General features: G+C 37.0%; 1 protein-coding gene and 1 pseudogene across 2 annotated transcripts; both read left to right on the top strand.

The window, feature by feature from the left end:
* The first annotated feature begins 5,403 nt into the window (after positions 1-5,403).
* On the top strand, positions 5,404-7,241 carry LOC143577980 (protein LEAD-SENSITIVE 1 pseudogene; annotated as a pseudogene). Its single transcript, XR_013143193.1, has 2 exons — positions 5,404-5,482; positions 6,535-7,241. The product of XR_013143193.1 is annotated as a protein LEAD-SENSITIVE 1 pseudogene (transcript).
* Positions 7,242-19,924: 12,683 nt separating this feature from the next.
* On the top strand, positions 19,925-20,485 carry LOC143577978 (uncharacterized). The gene is made up of 2 exons (XM_077061677.1): positions 19,925-20,196; positions 20,293-20,485. Exons 1-2 carry the CDS (start codon positions 19,925-19,927, stop codon positions 20,483-20,485), a joined length of 465 nt encoding a protein of 154 aa, XP_076917792.1.
* Positions 20,486-20,769: the final 284 nt, after the last annotated feature.

Raw genomic sequence — 20,769 nt, 5'->3', positions numbered from 1 at the left:
GAAACTTGAAGTTTATTATGTAACTTAATGAAAGTTGATGGTTAGCATATAAAAAAATGGTGGTGAATTTGAGTGTATAACTTAATTAAACTTATAGTTAACTACGTAACCTGATGAAAGTTAATGGTTAGCATATTAAAAAAAGGTGATGGGGCACCCCCATCGACCACATATATACTTCGCCTTTATATTTGCATTTTTAGGCAAAATACTCTTAGGGCATGTATGCAAGGTCCAGCCAAAATTTGGATGAGCGGACATGAGGTCGGATGTAAACGTCATGCTCTAATAAAAGATAAGTATTTATGAAGCTTAAATACCAATAACTAGTATGGGTAAGTAAGGTCTTTTCCACAGAGAATCAATGAAAAATGCAAGTCAAGCTCACTAATTAATGTTGGGAAATCGATGTCAAGTAGTTTAAAGATTGATTTAATTATGAAATACTTTGAAAAAGAGTTACTTTGGTTTGTAAAAAAAACATAAAAAGGGTGACTACACTTTAGGTTCGGGTTATTCAATTAACTAAACAACTATATCTCCTCTCAACTAGAAAATCACATGGACATGATTTGTTAATTAAGATTAATAAGTAATTACTAGACATGGTAGTTTGATTATGCTGATTCTCATAAGCTAATCCGATTAATTGGCACAACTGAACTGGTCTACATAATTACCAGTTTATTAATATAAGATTTCAAGTAAATCAATGATCAAAGAAAACAGTTCAATGACTTTAAGAACTTAATCCGAATTGTTGATGAACACACCCAATTGATTGATGATAAACCCTAATCCTATATGAACAACTGTTTAATTAATCAAAGCACACATAAAGATATATTAATCATAAACTAATCACACTTCAGTCCAATTCTAGACAGAAAACATAGATAAGTTTGTTTTTATACAAAAACCCTACACCTGAAGTGGTCACAAGTGGTATAGCCTTGCCTCTGCATATTGGTTCTCTAGATTCTTGGTGGCAAAGATGAATTCATTGATGATTTACTGATTCACGGGTGTTGATTTGATGATTCAAAGCTCCAAAATAATCCAAAACGACTGAGTTATGAAGATAGATCGACCTAGGGTTAAATTGGGCTTAAATATGAAAGAAAAAAAAATCAAAAACTAGCTTTCCACGTCGGATCCACCGTAAGCAACGGTGGTCCACTGTAAGCTACAGTGGGCCCGACCCTTTACAGTGCGAAGTTTCTGCCTTACGGTGCCTTTTATGCCGGTTTTGCCTAGCTTACATCGTAAGCTATGGTGGAACCACCGTAATCTACGGTGAAGGTGACATCCAGTTCTTCATTTTTTTTAGTTTTAGATTTGTCTCATCGAGAAACCCAAAATTTATTTATTATGGGTCCCGTCACTCATTTTCTATCCCCGGATATGCTTGTTTTACTTTTGAACGCACGCGAATCACTTCCAAACTCCCTAACTTCAAAGCATGCATTTAAAAGCCTCCAATCAGTATCTTTAATGCTCCAATCACCTGTAATCATAAAACAAATCAAAGTAATCGTCTTTAACAGATATAAACAACTAAAACACGTGATATTAAACATTAAGAACACGTGATTTCGCGCACACATCAAGGTGGCGGACTAGTCATCTTTGTGGGGTTGTGTCCGGCCGTGTTAGGTCCGTGGATTCAGACGTCATATAGACTTGGTTGTGCATCCAATTAAAAAATATTTAATCTCCTTTTAATATTATTTTAGGTTTCATTTTAAAACAAAAATTTATGAATTATAGAAAATTTTATTATCTCAAATAAACTCATTACACTCCTGAAAAAATTACGTAAAGTACTAAAAGATAATTAAATTAAAACTATCCGAAATCGTATAAGTATCATACTTCATTTCACATGGATCATCCCAGCATAGTTTTATTCCAATAGATCATCAGTATCGTACTCATCATCTAGTCAGTTGTTGTAATACAATCGGCTGTAAAGTTTTGGCATCACGTTAAATTCATCCGACTCCAAAGCCTCTTCCAGAGAGTTTGGTTTGTCCATGGTGAGAGGAGGGGTTGGTTCTTGCACAACCGTGGAAATGCTTGATTGAAAGCAGAATTTCAATCAAAGCTATCATCGTCACCCCTTGGATCTTCAATAAACAGTGGAGTTCTTCAATATGAATGTGAAGATGAGTTTTGTTAACCGTGGGCAAATGCTTGAGTGAAAGCAGAATTTCAATCAAAGCTATCAAGGTCATCCCTTGGATATTCAATAACAGGTGGAGGGGTTGGTTCTTTAACATGTATGTGAAGATGAATATTGTTTCGTCGATTTTCCATGAGCACAAAGCGAAGATAAAAGTTGAGAAGCGAATATGCAAGTTACGTATTTATAGGCATTGAAATAATAGCCGTTGGAAAATTTTCCCAAAAAAATCCTGACAACTAAACTGTATTTATAAAAAACAATCTGAATTGCAAATTTGATTCTTAACCATAATCAAATTCCGAATTTGGTTTTTGGTTTGGTTCTTAAACGTATCCAAATTGTGAATTTTGGATTTTGTTTCGGGTTTTAATCGTATTTGAATTGCAAATTCGGTATTCATATACAAATTACCCCTGATAGTTATTTAAAATTTGATTAAAATTCATATATCAAACTAGCTAAAAGTAGTCGACCTAAATTTGTTTTGTGCAGTCATGCTCCGGTCAAATTTGTTTAAAGATAAAACCAAAGTACTCCACTTAAACGCACATTAACATCTAAGCATCACAACCAAATGTCCACATTCACTAATTCTTTCCGTTTATATGACATCATCCACCTATTCTAATAAAAGAAAATAATTGTAATACATGTCGTTTTGTGGTTAAATTTCACAACTCTTTTCCCCCTAAACTAATAAACTTATCATAGATCAATAATTATTCACTTTTCTTTTACACTCCGTTAATATTAAATCTATAACATGATTAAATTATTCACTTTCCTTTAAACTCTATTTATATTATACTTATACGTTTTTATAAATAAATATTTACGTGTTATACTACTTAGAATATATTCTAAAACATACTTGGTGAAATCTAAAAATCAACAACAAATTATGTTTGTTAAAGATATAAAAGAATATAATTTCAAATGTTATCATTAACATATTATACTATGTATATTATTGGAAAAAAAACCCCCTTGAATATGCTTTCATTTTATGAATAAATATTTTTAATCATTAAATATTAGCATATGGTTAATATATAATTGATCCATTTTTTTAAAATCAATCCATTTATCTATTGATTTTTTTTTGTAAATTTTTATATAAACTTATAAATTATAATATATACTTTACATCTATCCATTTATTTTTTCGGTTAATTTATTAACTATATATATGTTAAATTGTAATGATAATATATACCAATTACTTTCATATATAATGAAGTTGACCATATTTAGTTTCTTGGTTTTTTATCAATGATTGTTTTGGGGTTTTTTTTTTGGAATTTAAATTTGATTGTTACGGGTCAAAAGTTAGTAAATAGATTTTTTTGTACAAGTTAACTACATTTGGCTTAGAATTTGTCACGTGTCAAAAATGGGTAATCTGAGCATTTTTAAAAGTTTGATAATGTAAATAGATTTATCATCAAATTTGTTACAAGTTCAAAGTTTTGACTTGAAAATGTCAAATAAATGAAAGTTAGAATTTTAAACGTGATTTGGGTTTCGAATTTATTTTCAATAACATTTTTGGAAATAATGAAAAGATTCGGGTTTTGGAAAATTGACTATTTTTCTCATGATTATTAAAATTTTAGAAAAGATTGCGAACACTTTCGACATGCCACCTCCAGGCCTATCAATGCTTATTACTTTTATCGAATTTGAAACATTTATGATAGCATTCACTTTTCCTGTAATGGTGATCAGAATGTTGTATGTGGAGCATAGCATACAAAATTATGCTCAAGTGAAGCAAAGCATTCACAAAATTGAACAGGTTAACGTGTTATTTTCATGTGCTGTCATTATGTCGAAGTCAAGAAGCCCCCTCAAACTTATCAGAATCTTTTTCATGGAGTAACTCATAATAATTATTATTGTATGAGGGTTTTCAGTTTGATAAAGTGATGTGACATGTAGAGTAACAAAGAACACAAAAGATCACCATAAGATTAGATGGGTGGTCTAAGAATGAGTTTTCAGTTCTTCACTTTTTTAAAGTTCCCCGATAAACTTACCCCATAAGTACTATGTATTACTACAAAATATATATTAAACTACAATGATAATAATTACAAAGCAAATACAATGAAACATCTCTTTTAACCATGACAAGAAATATATATATTACAATACAAAAAATTAGTAACCATTTTAACATCTATATCCCTTTCCCTTTGCCTTACACACTAATATATTTTTTTCTATAATCAGTTTTATTTATCCTCGTATTACAGGATTGTTCTAAGTTATTTGTTTCTAATACTTATATATATATTTAGATTTTAATTTTATTTACTGTAATAGAGTTAATAGTATACTTAGGGTTTGATGATAAAAAAATTTCACAAATAAATAAGATGTTATAACCCGGTTTAAAAGCTATCGGGGTTTAGTGAGACACATGACCCGCTTATTTTTATTACTATAAAGTTGTTTCTTAATTCTAAATAATATCTTTTTTATAATCGAATATTTAATTTTAGTGTATCCCTAGTTTATAGGATTTTTATATCAAATATTTGGTGAGATTAATTTTTAATTTAATAAGAAGTTATAACCCGTTTAAGGGCTATCTGGGTTTTGTAAGACCCATACCCGTGAATTCGGATCAAATATATGAGAAACCTCCATTTACAAATAAAGTAATCTGATGGCTTGAGAGAAGATGAAAAATAACCAGAGAGCTTTTAAATGTTTCATTTATATATATTTAAGATACCGTTAATGTTAATTATGATAAAATTTAATAACTTTATAGCTGTTTTGTTATTGAGTTAAGGTAAGAAATTTAAGTGGCCCAACAAAAACATCAAGCCCAATTAAGATTGCTCCATGTAGTAAATGGGCTTCAGCTTTAACAGCCCATATGGTTACCCACATGTCCAGTTCACCGCCGACGTGGCGACGGCCCATCATCGCCTGTCTCCCTTTCTTAACAAGTAAGAAACGCGTCGGGGGCAAAACCGTCATTTAACAAACACCAAAAAAAAATATATTATTGTTGGAAAATACAAACGGTTGCAAAAGTTTTGCTTCCACCATTGTCATCATCATCATCATCATCATCATCATCATCATCAACATCTTTGAATTCAAAGATGGGCCTGCTTTCAAACAGGTTTTAATTCTTTTATTAATATGTTCGGATAAGTTAATGATTTGATTTGGTGATTAATTTGATCTGTGGGTTGCAGATTGGATAGAGCGAGTCTGAAACCAGGAGATCATATATATATTCATGGCGCTCTGCTTATATTTACGCCCATCACGGTAATTATTACTGATTTGTTTTGATTCTTTATTAATTGGGTTTATTTAATGGATCTGTTTGCGGGTTATTCGTATAGCTACGAACCCTCATTTCTGGTCTGGGTATTCGATTGCGTTTTGTGTACGCGTTTTAGTAATTTGGTTAAAGTAATTTACTGTAAATTTGGTCTGAATTTTGCTCCAAGTTTGTTAATTTTGGAATTAGGGTTTGAAATTGGTTATTATTGTTGTGATTGTATGATCTGAATGTTTAAAAGTTCATCTTGAAACGAGTTAAAAATTAGCAAGTTTAGTTTGATTAATTAATAGATTTATGAGTTTACTTTTGGAATGTCTTGCAAGTTTATCTAGTTTGTATAAATGGCTAAAAGTTAGGAGTTTGAGTTCGAGTATGTAGGGTTTCCAACTAGGCCTGTAAACGAACCGAACAGTTCAGCGGGAAGTTCGTTCATGTTCATTTTTCTAATAAGCGAACGAACATGAATAATAGAATCTTTTTGTTCATTTAATTAAATGAATGAACATGAACACACATTTTGTTCGTTAATTTATGTTTGTGAACGTCCGTTTATGTTTGTATCTCTTATTCCAATCTTCATAAAAGGTGTTCATTTAAACTCTGTATTGAACTAAACAAATTATCATGATCATCCACTAGAGTTTGTATTAGTGAAGGAAATCCTAATTCAGTTTTTCGTTTATGTTTGTTCAGTTATGTTCTTTTAAGTTTGTTTACGTTTGTTTGTGTTCATTTACATTCATGAGCTTCGTTTAAACGGACGAACACGAACATGCCCATTTTCTTAATAAACGAACCACGTGAACAAAACTTTGTTCGATTATCTGTTCGTGTTCGGTTAAAGTTAAATGAACGAACAACATGACCCTGTTCGTGTTCATTCGGTTCAGTTACTGAAATGTTAAGTGAACTGTTGAATTTTGAATTCAAATTGTAAAAAGCTGGACTTAATTAGGATTGTTCTTGAGAGCAAGTTGTTGTATGAAATAAGAAACTGAAACAACCCGTAATGTGTTTGATAAAATATCAACAGGCATATACGTTGGTGATGACAAGGTGGTTCATTTCACTTGACGCGGTCAAGAGGTGGGAACCGGGACCATGCTGGATGTGCTCTTGGTTAGCTCAGGTCCACGTCGGTCCCTAGTCCCGTGCACCACTTGCACCCACACTGATGACACCAATGGAGTAGTGTCCTCATGTCTAAACTGTTTTCTTTCGGGTGGGGTCCTGTACCAGTTCGAGTACTCGGTTAGCCCAGCCGTCTTTCTCGCAAAAGCCCGTGGTGGGACCTGCACTCTAGCTGTTTCGGACCCGGATGAAATCGTGGTCCACCGAGCAAAGTATCTTCTTGAAAACGGGTTCGGGTGTTATAACGTGTTTAAGAACAACTGTGAGGATTTTGCTATCTATTGCAAGACCGGTCTTCTTGTGGTTGACCAAAGGACAATGGGTCAAAGTGGGCAAGCGGTTTCAATCATTGGCGGGCCGCTAGCGGCGGTTCTTTCAACGCCGCTTAGATTGGTGACAACAAATGTTTATGGGATGGTGGCCACTGCGGTTGGTGTGTATTGTACTAGTCGGTATATGGCGGATATAGGTATGAGGAGGGATGTGATGAAAGTTGGTGTCGAGGATTTGACGCGTAGGATTGCAACCGGTGCGATCACGGTTGCTGAACCTAGTATTCAGGCTTCGGTGGCTAATAATAACGTTTCCTAGTGTTCGTGTTGTTTTAAGATTGATAATTAATAATGTTGTGTTGTTGTATTTGGTATTCTTTCTATGAAGAATGAATTGCTTTTATGTTATTTTGTGACACTTCTTTTGGTGGTCAAAAGCTTCTGCTTTATGTGGTGCTATTTAGAAAAAGAAAATGTTAAGTTGAAAAGATTTCTACTTTTTGAGCTAGAGATATTTGTAACAATATAACCAAATAATTGGAATCCTACGTTGAACACTTGAATGATACCAAACCCCATAGAACTTGATGAAAATGTTCGTTGAAGAAATATTAATATTTGCAAAACCTTTATTTATTTTCTAACCTTACGGACTTTGGATGTGTTTTAACTTTCAAGTTATCAATGATGCATCATTTTTGTTTTTTTAAGTGATGAATCTTGCATGTCTTTTTAAGAAAAGGAATTTGTTCATTTTCTTGAGTTCTTGAAGGGAAATGGAAAATATATGGAGCTTTCGCTTCTTCGAAAATGGTAAGATCTTTGGCGTAGGTTCTACTTCCTCTATTGTTTTAATAATACCGGGTTGGGTTCTTCTCCTACTCGTATCAAATAGAACATGCTGAGCTAAATATTATTCATGTAAACCTGATTGATTTAAATCGGGTAAATTGTATGGTTTTGTAAAAACATAGAAAACTTTTGCCGCCGTTCATGAGGACTCCGCGAGCATCACCACAGATGGTTTTGGAGGTGTCACGGAGATGAACGGCATACCAACTGTCTCGCGGAACGACTTTGTAATACACATTGAACCTCTCCAAAGTAGGTTCGGCATCCTAAGTGCTACAACAAAACTCAAAATGGCGTAGACGGATCATACCAACCGCGTGAACTTGGGTGATATGAATACCATACGTTGATAAAAATTCACCGACAAACCGGATAATCGGAAGCCGGAAATTACCAAAAAGGAAGAATTCGGAATACAAGGCAATCTTATCGACTGGAGGTTTGCCAACCGTCATGCCTTTAGCCAGAAGCTTTTGTTTCCATTCTGGCGGAATTCCATAAGCCTTAATGAGAACCTTGAAGTCACCAGGTCATCATTTAATCAGGAATCAGATCCATGGTAGACCTCTTTTCATCAACAACAGGTGATGACAGCATAATGAGGCGACAAAGATATAGTCGTTGGCAGAAACAATCGAAGTAAGAAGAGAATGAGAGATGTAGAATATGAAGGTCGGAGAGAGAATGGAGTGAAACAAACCTTGTCGATGGCATAAATACCCATCGAAACAAACGAGGAATTGAAACCGCCACACGTGGACCTATATATGGACGGCACGTCAGGCGGGAAAAAACAAAAGTGTTTACCAACTACGCGTCGGAAGTACACGCGCCTAGGAGGAAGACAAACAGTCTGCTATGAAAGACGTCACGATCAGATTGTCTTAAGACTGCGAGCACGTTTCCATTCAACAAAGCGTATCATGCAAGTTTTCAAAAAGAAAAATAATAAAAAAAAGGAGAAAAGAAGAAAGAAAAGCAATTACCATGAATAAGTCCCGCAGAACAACGCAGATAAACACACACAAGACCCCTTAGACCATAATGAAGCCTGTTTCGATGTCGTCACTAGACAGCATGATAAACACAACAAGTGTTACATCAGACCAACCGACATCGATCCCTATCAAGAAAGCACAAATAAATCACCCTCCCCACTTACATAGTCTGGAGAGCGAGAGAAGGAAGCTCTATGATAAGTAGGAACATGAATGAAAATTGTAGGAAAATGATTAAGTAGTTACAAATGATTACCTATATATAGGCAAACATAAGTTCGAAGTGACAGCAAAAATAAGAAGATGCTCTCGAAAAATACGCAGGCCAACCATGAATTAACACGTCACTGAGAGAAGGCGGGAACAGTGGCTACCGGGGTGCGTACATGTCCCGAGCAAACAGAAAAAGATGCATTGCCACTTCACCTAACAGAATCTGCAACGAATCTCGCCAGGTGTTACATCACCTTTCCATAGCTAGCCAAATCCATAACAAACTAAAAATGGTAGCTAGTTACTATACCAGATATAGTAAGTATCGCGGAAACCTGGCTAAAAGAAAAAGGCAACCGGAAACAGTCCACAGCCTCAACATCACCCACGGAGTATTAGACTGCAGACTGAGGGGACTTGTAGAGGTAAGGTCCTTCGCGGGAAGGACAAAACCAAATATCGCGGAAACGTTAGGACAAGCAACATAGCCACCCGCTGAAGATAGAAGCGGATGGCGGGAAGATATTGCCAAACACGATTGGTAGAACCCTATAAGAAGACAGATAGTTTATAAACGACAGACGTGCACGATGCGCCAATCGGAAAAGGCCAGCACCATATTATCAGGAGACAAACGTTATACTCACCAAGCAGTCTTGACCAATCACAGACCCGCAATGTGCAAAGGCATAACGAATAGAAGGTTCCGAATACTGTGACAGTTGGCCAAATCTTCTCCACCCTTTTGGTTATAAATAGAAGGCAAAATCCAACAGTAAAGGCATTCTATTCTCTCCCATTTAAGACTCACAACTTACAATACTGATTTTCACACCGGGGGGTGGTTACGATAAGAACCCCTCATTCCACTTCTTGTAATATAACACCGTGAAAATACCCCCATCAAATTTTGGGCTAAAAGTGTCAAAATTGAAAGTTAAAGGGCTGAAAATTAAAATTTTGAATTCTGAGACTCATCACGCTACACAATGGTCTGTTGGTAGCACCATAGCGCTACGCGACAGAGCGTTTAGCAAATCAAGAAAACGGGGGGCGCCACGCTACGCGACGGCCAACCCAACTGGTCCATCGCGCTGCGCGATGACCAGGTTAAGTAATCCGAAACACGTGTCCAACCATGTGTCAACACGTGGCATGTTCTGGTGAATTGCAGCGTCGCGCTAATCGATGGCCATAGGGAAAGGCCCATCGCGCTACGCAATGGTCTGCAAAACTCAAGTATAAAAGGGCAGCTACGGGTTCAAGCCATTTCATCCCATTTTCACTCTCATTCTCACATAGTTAACCTAGGGAATTGTGCCAAGGTTTTCTTGACGTTCCGAGGTCTTGTTTTCGCGAAGAAACAAGGTTTCAAGACACTGTTAACGAAATGTTGTCTTGATAAGCGAAGCATGAACCGACACGCTGCTGATTTTCTTAGTTCTTAGTTCCCGACTAGCTGCTTAAGGTTGAATTATGTTTAATTTTATTTATTACATAGTTATTAGAACCTAGTTAAGGGTATAGTCGTTAAATTGTAAATGTTTTTCCAAGAAAAAGTTTTATAAGTAAAGACGTTGCTTCCACGTGAAGTAATGTCATCAAAACTATATTTTGACGGGCATGTAGTAACTAGAAGGGGATATCATTAGTAGACTCTTCTTGCCTAAGTAAGTAATTCGTACACATCCCAATCAACCGAGTGACCCGTTTACTTACCTGGAGAAGTTTGCCAGCGTGATAAACTCTATTAGGCCAAAGCGTGCCATACCAAACGTCATATGTAAATAGAAAATATTTTTATAAAACGACTAAAACTCTACTAAGGTTAGGATAGACTTAAAGTCTGCTTATCAGACCTCGAGTCTGCTAAATTGAATCAGACTTAAAGTCTGCTGATCAGACCTTGAGTCTACTAAATTGAATCTGACTTAAAGTCTGCTGGAACTGAAACAGGCTAAAGTCTGCTAAATAGTTAAGATATACCATCTAGATACACTTATGCATACCTATTACAAATATAGGTCAATAAGCATACTGAGGAGAGAAGTTCTGATATCACCAAACTGATAACACAAGGTGAACACATTAACCTTTTATGGTCTGAACTGATTTACTCTTGTAATAAACTGGTTGTTTATTGCAAAGAGTCTGATAAATGTTTGCATGAGATTATTTGTCTCTAAAATCGTTACAACACAAAATAGAAAATAAAAGGCAACTCAGACCGAATACACATGTGTCTGGATCCATACATAACTGATAATTGGCATACAAAACTAAGTCAGTCATAACCAGTTCTCCAACAGGATTACATAGCCTTGGGGAAGGTTGTCTCCAAACAGGGGCTATGTACTCGGGAAACCTTTGAATTGTGTGTGTAGGGCAGTAGTACAAATCCCGAGAACGACAGGCGTTCCTGCTCAGTTTGTGAAACAGAAAACTATGTTTGTATTTAACGACTGTTATGAACTGTTTTATCGAGTCAACGTCTCACCAATTCACCAGCATATAGCTGACGTGTTTTTCCCACCCATGCAACTAACTAGGTGCTGATAGTGATATACAAGGATTTGGAGTCATAATGATTAGAAGATTGCTCAAGATGGATCTATTTTTGAATATAAAATCCTTGTAATAATAATAATAATATAACACTGTTTTGTAACTGAAAACTCGGGTATTTAATTCCCGATTAATTTTGACAATGTAAATTAATATTTTAATATATAAGACTTCGGCTAAAATAAACCCGCTACTCTGATATATTTACAAAACAGGTATCAACCCGGGACGTTGCACCCAGGCCCTGAATCGGGTTGTGACAGGTTGGTATCAGAGTCATCGGTTTCAGCGAGTTAGGTATTAACATAATTAGTACCAAAGCTTTAACCATTTATCTGATAAAGTAGGGATAAGCTATGATTGGTAGTCTACCTATCCCTAAGTATATATTTGTGCAGATGTCATATACAAATTACTACGGTCAAAAACGCCAGGTGGTAAGGCGATCAAACCTTGCACCCGAGTCGGAGCCGTCCGACAAGGCTAGTACTAATTTTGGTCCCAAACAACCAACTGTATCGATATATCCGACTGATCTGGTCTACTCAAATCCGGCTGATCTGAACAACCTGATGAATCCAATTTCGACAAACCCGAAGAACCAAATGTATCCAGTTGATCAAATAGATTCATATTTAGCTTACGGAAGCCAGCTGATGTATGCTCCGGGTAGCCCTGAAATGCAGATAGAAATATCGAGCGACACTTCGGAAGGTATTCCGCTGACTGACACTCCAACCTACTATCCTTCTGGGGACATAGAGGTTCAAAGTAGAATTAAGCATGAAACTAGTACCGAATAATCTAGTTGGATGGACTGTCACTCCAACCAGAGTATGTGGCACTTTTAGTCACCGCCACCAGATTATCAAAACCCACACACTATAGCAGGACCCAGTCATGGGCCAATTCGTTATTCTGAGGTTCCTAACTTTCCACCGTACCGAGGTCCTGTACCAACTATATCTGAACAAGCAAACGAAATACGGGAAGAAGCCCGTCTGGTTGAGGAATTTTATAAAACAAACATTCCCGACGAAGATATGCAAGCCTACATGGCAAATCCTCACCTATATCCAAGGGAAACTGCTTACCTTTTTCCATCTGCATCCGCACCAGTGGGGTATCCAAATCAACCCAACTCGGTGATGGATGAGCAAAGGAATGAAAGGATTAAGAAGAAAAAGATAAGTGACAAGATTATAAAGAAATGCGATAAGATGAAAAGCCTTGTCAAGAAATGGTCTAGGGATTAGGAATATATAAATGTTGTTGTTTAAGAATGTTTTATTTTCCGTCCCTCGGTAATATGTTTGTGAAAGAAATAAAGATCATGTGCTCTGTGTTTTGAATCTATGTATTTTACTAAATTACAGAATGTCTAATCAAAGAAATGAAAGCCAAAGGATTCAAGCTAATAAAGCAAAAACTCTTGAAAATAGCAATAAAACAATACTGGAAGAGTACGTTGGGTGTATCCGCGAGATGATAAAAGAAGCAGTTACACCACTAAGAGGGGACTTGTAGAGGTAAGGTCCTTCGCGAGAAGGACAAAGCCAAATATCGCAGAAACGTTATGACAAACAACACAGCAACCCACTGAAGATAGAAGCGGATGGCGGGAAGATATTGCCAAACACGATTGGTAGAACCCTATAAAAAGACAGATAGTTTATAAAGGACAGACGTGTACGATGCGCCAATCGGAAAAGGCCAGCACCGTATTATCAGGAGACAAACGTTATACTCACCAAGCAGTCTTGACCAATCACAGACCCGCAATGTGCAAAGTCATAACGAATAGAAGGTTTCGAATACAGTGACAGCTGGCCAAATCTTCTCCACCCTTTTGGTTATAAATAGAAGGCAAAATCCAACAGTAAAGGCATTCTATTCTCTCTCATTTAAGACTCACAACTTACAATACTGATTCTCACACCGGGGGGTGGTTACGACAAGAACCCCTCAATCCACTTCTCGTAATGTAACACCGTGAAAATACCCCATCAAATTTTTGGGCTAAAAGTGTCAAAATTGAAAGTTAAAGGGCTGAAAATGAAAATTTTGAATTCTGAGACTCATCACGCTACGCAATGGTCTGTTGGTAGCACCATAGCGCTACGCGACAGAGCGTTTAGCAAATCAAGAAAACGGGGGGCGCCGCGCTACGCGGCAGCCAATCCAACAGGTCCATCGAGCTGCGAGATAACCAGGTTAAGTAATCCGAAACATGTGTCTAACCACGTGACAACACGTGGCATGTTCTGGTGAATTGCGGTGTCGTGCTACGCGATGGCCATAGGGAAAGGCCCATCGCGCTACGCAATGGTCTGCAAAAACTCAAGTATAAAAGGGCAGCTACGGGTTTAAGCCATTTCATCCCATTTTCACTCTCATTCTCACATAGTTAACCTAGGGAATTGTGCCAAGGTTTTCTTGACGTTCCGAGGTCTTGTTTTCGCGAAGAAACAAGGTTTCGAGACACTGTTAACGAACTGTTGTCATGATAAGCGAAGCATGAACCGACACGCTGCTGATTTTCTTAGTTCTTAGTTCCCGACTAGCTGCTTAAGGTTGAATTATGTTTAATTTTATTTATTACATAGTTATTAGAACCTAGTTAAGGGTATATTCGTTAAACTGTAAATGTTTTTCCAAGAAAAAGTTTTATAAGTAAAGACGTTGCTTCCACGTGAAGTAATGTCATCAAAACTATATTTTGATGGGCATGTAGTAACTGGAAGGGGGATATCATTAGTAGACTCTTCTTGTCTAAGGTAAGTAATTCTTACACATCCCAATCAACCGGGAGACCCGTTTACTTACCTGGAGAAGTTTGCCAGCGTGATAAACTCCATTAGTCCAAAGCGTGCCATACCAAACGTCATATGTAAATACAAAATATTTTTATAAAACGACTAAAACTCTACTAAGGTTAGGTCAGACTTAAAGTCTGCTAATCAGACCTCGAGTCTGCTGAATTTAATCAGACTTCAAGTCTGCTGGAACTGAAACAGGCTTAAAGTCTGCTAAATAGTTAAGATATACCATCTAGATACACTTATGCATACCTATTACAAATATAGTTCATTAAGCATACTGAGGAGAGAAGTTCTGATATCACCAAACTGATAACACAAGGTGAACACATTAACCTTTTATGGTCTGAACTGATTTTACTCTTGTAATAAACTGGTTGTTTATTGCAAAGAGTCTGATAAATGTTTGCATGAGATTATTTGTCTCTAAAATCGTTACAACACAAAATAGAAAATAAAAGGCAACTCAGACCGAATACACATGTGTCTGGATCCATACATAACTGATAATTGGCATACAAAACTAAGTCAGTCATAACCAGTTCTCCAACAGGGTTACATAGCCTTGGGGAAGGTTGTCTCCAAACAGGGGCTATGTACTCGGGAAACCTTTGAATTGTGTGTGTAGGGCAGTAGTACAAATCCCGAGAACGACAGGCGTTCCAGCTCAGTTTGTGAAACAGAAAACTATGTTTGTATTTAACGACTGTTATGAACTGTTTTATTGAGTCAACGTCTCACCAATTCACCAGCATATAGCTGACGTGTTTTTCCCACCCATGCAGCTAACTAGGTGCTGATAGTGATATACAAGGATTTGGAGTCATAATGATTAGAAGATTGCTCAAGATGGATCTATTTTTGAATATAAAATCCTTGTAATAATAATAATAATATAACACTTTTTTGTAATTGAAAACTCGGGTATTTAATTCCCAAGTAATTTTGACAATGTAAATTAATATTTTAGAGAAAATTACTGTTTGCGTCCCTGTGGTTTTAGGGCGGAGACACAATGAGTCCCCGAAATTTTTTTTGAAGCGGTTGAGTCCCCGTGGTTTCATAAACAAACAATTTGAGTCCCTGTGGTTTCATAAACGAACAGTTTGAGTCCATGTGGTTTCATAAACGAACAGTTTGAGTCCATGTGGTTTCATAAACGAACAGTTTGAGTCCCTGTGGTTTCAGTAAAATGAAAGTTTATCATGAAAGTTAAGTAGCGGTAGGGACTCAAATGGTTAATTTTTGAAACCACAGGGACTCAATCGGTTCAAAAAATTTTTCGAAGACTCATTGTGCCTCCGCCTTAAAACCACAGGGACGCAAACAGTAATTTTCTCAATATTTTAATATATAAGACTTCGGCTAAAATAAACCCACTACTCTAATATATTTACAAAACAGGTATCAACCCGGGACGTTGCACCCAGGCCATGAATCAGGTTGTGACAGGTTGGTATCAGAGTCATCGGTTTCAGCGAATTAGGTATTAACATTATTAGTACCAAAGCGTTAACCATTTATCTGATAAAGTAGGGATAAGTTATGATTGGTAGTCTACCTATCCCTAAGTATATATTTGTGCAGATGTCATATACAAATTACTACGGTCAAAAACGCCGGGTGGCAAGGCGATCAAACCTTGCACCCGAGTCTGAGCCGTCCGATAAAGCTAGTACTAATTTTGGTCCCAAACAACCAACTGTATCGATATATCCGACTGATCTGGTCTACTCAAATCCGGCTGATCTAAACAACCTAGACAACCCGATGAATCCAATTCCGACAACCCGATGAACCAAATGTATCCAGTTGATCAAATAGATTCATATTTACCATACGGAAGCCAACTGATGTATGCTCCGGATAGCCCTGAAATGCCGATAGAAATATCGAGCGACACTTCGGAAGGTATTCCGCTGACTGACACTCCAACCTACTATCCTTCTGGGGACATGGAGGTTCAAAGTAGAATTAAGCATGAAACTAGTACCGAATCATCTAGTTGGATGGAAAGTCACTCCAACCAGAGTATGTGGCACTTTTGGTCACCGCCACTAGATTATCAAAACCCACACACTATAGCAGGACCCAGTCATGAGCCAATTCGTTATTCTGAGGTTCCTACCTTTCCAATGTACCGAGGTCCTGTACCGACTATATCTGAACAAGCAAACGAAATACGTGAAGAAGCCCGTCTGGCTGAGGAATTTTATACCACAAACATTCCCGAAGAAGATATGCAAGCCTACGTGGCAAATCCTCACCTATATCCGAGGGAAACTGCTTACCTTTTTCCATCTGCATCCGCACCAGTGGGGTATCCAAATCAACCCAACTCGGTGATGGATGAGCTAAGGAATGAAAGGATTAAGAAGAAAAAGATAAGTGACAAGATTATAAAGAAATGCGATAAGATGAAAAGTCTTGTCAAGAAATGGTCTAGGGATTAGGAATATATAAATGTTGTTGTTTAAGCATGTTTTGTTTTCCGTCCCTCGTTAATATGTTTGTGAAAGAAATAAAGATCATGTGCTCTGTGTTTTAAATCTATGTATTTTACTGAATTACAGAATGTCTAATCAAAGAAATGAAAGCCAAATGATTCAAGCTAATAAAGCAAAAACTCTTGAAAATAGTAATAAAACAATACCGGAAAAGTACGTTGGGTGTATCCGCGAGATGATACAAGAAGCAGTTACACCACTAATCAAAGACACTATAACTCCCTTAATATGGTCCAAGATCACACGGAAAACTCTAAAAGCTTGGAAAAATCAATGAAATAAGTACAACCAAGCCATAGCATATCTGTGCATTCAAAAAGAAAAGAATAAAAAATGTCAAAAGAAAAGAAAGATGAGGGCTACAAAAGCTCTACTGTTGAACATGTTCCAAGCAAGGTAAAAAGAGTTAAGGTCAGCATAGGATGTACATTCAAAGATTTTCAAGTATACAAACCAAAAGAATTCTATGGGGACAAAGGGGCAATAACAACACTCCATTGGCTCGAGGAGATGGAGTCTATTGTCATTATAAGTAAATGTACTGAGGAAGAGAGCATCCGATATTCATCCCAGATGTTTAAGGGAGAAACACTGGAATGGTGGAAACTCTGATCGAAGTGAAAGAGATGAGCAATCTGTATAATCTTGAGTGGAAAACTTTTAAAGAATTGATTAAGCAGAAATTTTGCCCAGTCCACGAAATTGATCAGATCCATACAAAGCTTTGGAATCACAAGGTTATTGGCACGAATCTCAAGGAATATAACACCAAGTTCCTTGAGTATTGCAGACTTGTACCCCATTTGGTCACTCCCCGGTATATCTATGGATTGCCCAAGGAGATTCCTAATCATGTGCGATCCCACATGCCCGCAACAACTGAGTCAGCTATTGAACTTGCTGGGTATTTGATGGAGAGTATGATAAGAAACCGAGATGAGGAAAGAAAGAATGTGGCTGAGAAGAAGAGAGAAAGTGATGGTAAGAAGAGGTTTGAGAAGGGGAGAGAAGTGTCGGGTGTGTTTAACCAACCATTATGTAAGAATTGTGGAAAAATACATGAGAGAAGATGTTTAAAGCCTACACCAAAAATTGATACTCGCAAGTTTGATCCGTTTTTGACTTGCAATTTTCGTAAAAGACCGGGTCATAAAGAGGAGGACTATAGGAAGAAGTTGATTGTTTGTTTTGACTGTGGAGAGAAAGGTCATTTCAGTGTAGAATGCACTAAGAGGAAACCGGTAGTAGGAGGCGACAACGGAAGCGGTGCCAAAAATGATGGGAAAAAGGGAAACGGTCGCGTGTTTATGTTAAATACTCAAAAGGCGGGAGAGTTGCTAGACGTGATTACTGGGTCGTTTCCTATTAAAAATGTTTATGCTAGAGTCTTATTTGATTCGAGAGCCAATCAAAGTTTTATAGATTATAAATTTTGTAGTCTATTAAATGAACCTCTAGGTAAACTAAATAGTCATTATGAAGTAGAAACGGCTAATGGAAACTTAATTAAAATATCTGAAGTATTAAGTAGTTATATTTCCTTAGCTGAGTATGATATACCAGTACAGTTGTTACCTATGGAATTAGCAGGATTTGATGTGATATTCGGAATGGATTGGTTAGCCACCAACCAAGCACGAATTCTATGTAATGAAAAAGCTATAGACCTACTGACTCCGAATAAGAAAATTATCTGAATCGCCGTGATAAAGAAGCTGGTAGAATTGGAATCATTTCCAAAATCAAAGCGAGTTGCTGTTTAGGTAAAGGTTGCTTGGCATTTATGGCGTATGTAACTAAGGAACCTGAACCTAAGAAGATGGACGAAGTTCTGATTCTTTCCGAATTCAAGGATGTATTTCCCGATGAATTGCCTGGAATCCTACCTGACGAGAAGTTGAATTCAGAATAGACTTAATTCTGGGAATGGCTCCGATTGCTAAGTCTCCTTATCGATTAGCACCGACTGAGATGAAAGAGTTAAAGAAGCAATTAGATGAGTTATTGGAGAAGGGATTTATTCGACCGAGTTCTTCACCTTGGGGAGCTCCAATTCTGTTTGTTAAAAAGAAGGACGAATCGATGAGAATGTGTATTGACTACAGAGAACTGAACAAGGTTACGATCAAGAATCGATATCCACTTTCGAGAATTGATGACCTTTTTGATCAGCTTCAAGGGGCGAGTTGCTTTTCTAAGATTGATCTTAGATCCGGGCATCATCAACTGAAGGTTCAAGAACTTGACATATCAAAGACAGCATTCAGAACCCGATACGGACATTGTGAGTTCATTGTTATGCCTTTTGAACTCACTAATGCTCCGATAGCTTTTATGGATATGATAAACCGAATCTGCAAGCCCTACTTGGATAAGTTTGTTATTGTCTTCATAGATGACATTATTATCTACTCCAGGACGAAAGAAGATCATCAAGTGCATTTAAGAACCATACTTGAAACTTTGAGGAAGGAAAAGTTTTATGCTAAATTCTCGAAATGCGAGTTCTGGTTGTCTGAAGTACAATTCCTTTGACATATTGTTAATGAAAAAGGTATCCAAGTTGATCCAGCCAAGATTGAATCCATAAAAAGATGGGAAAAACCAAAGACCCCGACGCAAGTAAGAAGTTTTCTGGGGTTAGCCGGTTATTATCGGCGGTTTATTTAGAATTTTTCAAGAATAGCGGTTCCATTGACTTCACTTACCCGAAAATCTGTTAAATTTGAATGGGGACCAAAACAAGAGGAAGCACTTGAGACATTCAAGCAGAAATTGACAAATGCACCTATCTTAGCCTTACCCGAAGGGCAAGATAATTTCACCGTATACTGTGATGCTTCACACACAGGTATGGGGTGCGTTCTGATGCAAGAGAAGAAGGTTATTGCTTATGCTTCAAGACAGTTAAATGTTCACGAAAAGAATTACACCACTCATGATCTGGAGTTAGGAGCTATAACTTTTGCGTTGAAATTATTGCGACATTATTTGTATGGTGTAAAGTTTACTGTTTATACTGATCATAAGAGTTTGAAGCATATATTTGATCAAAAAGAGCTGAATATGAGACAAAGACGATGGACGGAAACACTTAACGATTATGATTGTGAAATCGTCTATCATGAAGGAAAAGCTAATGTTGTGGCTGATGCTTTAACTAGGAAGGAACATGAAAAGCAAAAAAGAGTACAAGCTCTGAGGGTGGAACTTAAGATTGATCTATTAACCGAAATCAAAGAAGCTCAGAAGCTGGCACTGGAAGAAAACAATATAAAAGCTGAAAAAGAGAACGGTACAATAGATCAATTAGTTAAAGGCGATGATGAAATACTCAGGTTAGAAAAAAGAATTTGGGTACCGATGGTTGAGAATTTACAGGAGAAGATCTTAAAAGAAGCTCATAAATCTAAGTATATGATGCATCCTGGAAGTGATAAGATGTATCATAATCTCAAGAATGATTACTGGTGGATCGGAATGAAAAAGGAAATTGCCTTGTATGAGGCTAAGTGTTTACCATGTTCAAAGTTTAAGGCTGAGCATCAAAAGCCGTTAGGCTTATTGCAAAAACCCGAGATCCCTATTTGGAAATGGGATATGATTTTTCATTATGAAGTTACCTAAGACTTCAGGTCAGAATGATGCAATCTGGGTTATTGTAGACAGGCTGACCAAGTCTGCCCATTTCGTTCCTATTCAAGAAACGTTCAGTATGGATAAGTTAGCACAGCTGTATGTAGAGAACATTGTATCATTGCATGGTGTGCCACTATCCATTATTTCTGATAGAGACAGTCGTTTCACCTCTAACTTTGGAGAAGTTTTTAAAAGGCAATGGGTACGCGTTTGAATTTAAGTACAGCATATCACCCACAAACGGATGGACAGAGCGAAAGGAAAATTCAAAC

This window comes from Bidens hawaiensis, unplaced genomic scaffold (genome assembly GCF_021521415.1).
Source record: "Bidens hawaiensis isolate Kalapana, Puna unplaced genomic scaffold, B.hawaiensis_p1.1 tig00028983_1, whole genome shotgun sequence".
Classification (NCBI taxonomy): Eukaryota; Viridiplantae; Streptophyta; class Magnoliopsida; order Asterales; family Asteraceae; genus Bidens; species Bidens hawaiensis.
The sequence above is the reverse complement of the archived record's forward strand: the minus strand, read 5'-3'. Positions and strand labels throughout refer to the sequence as shown.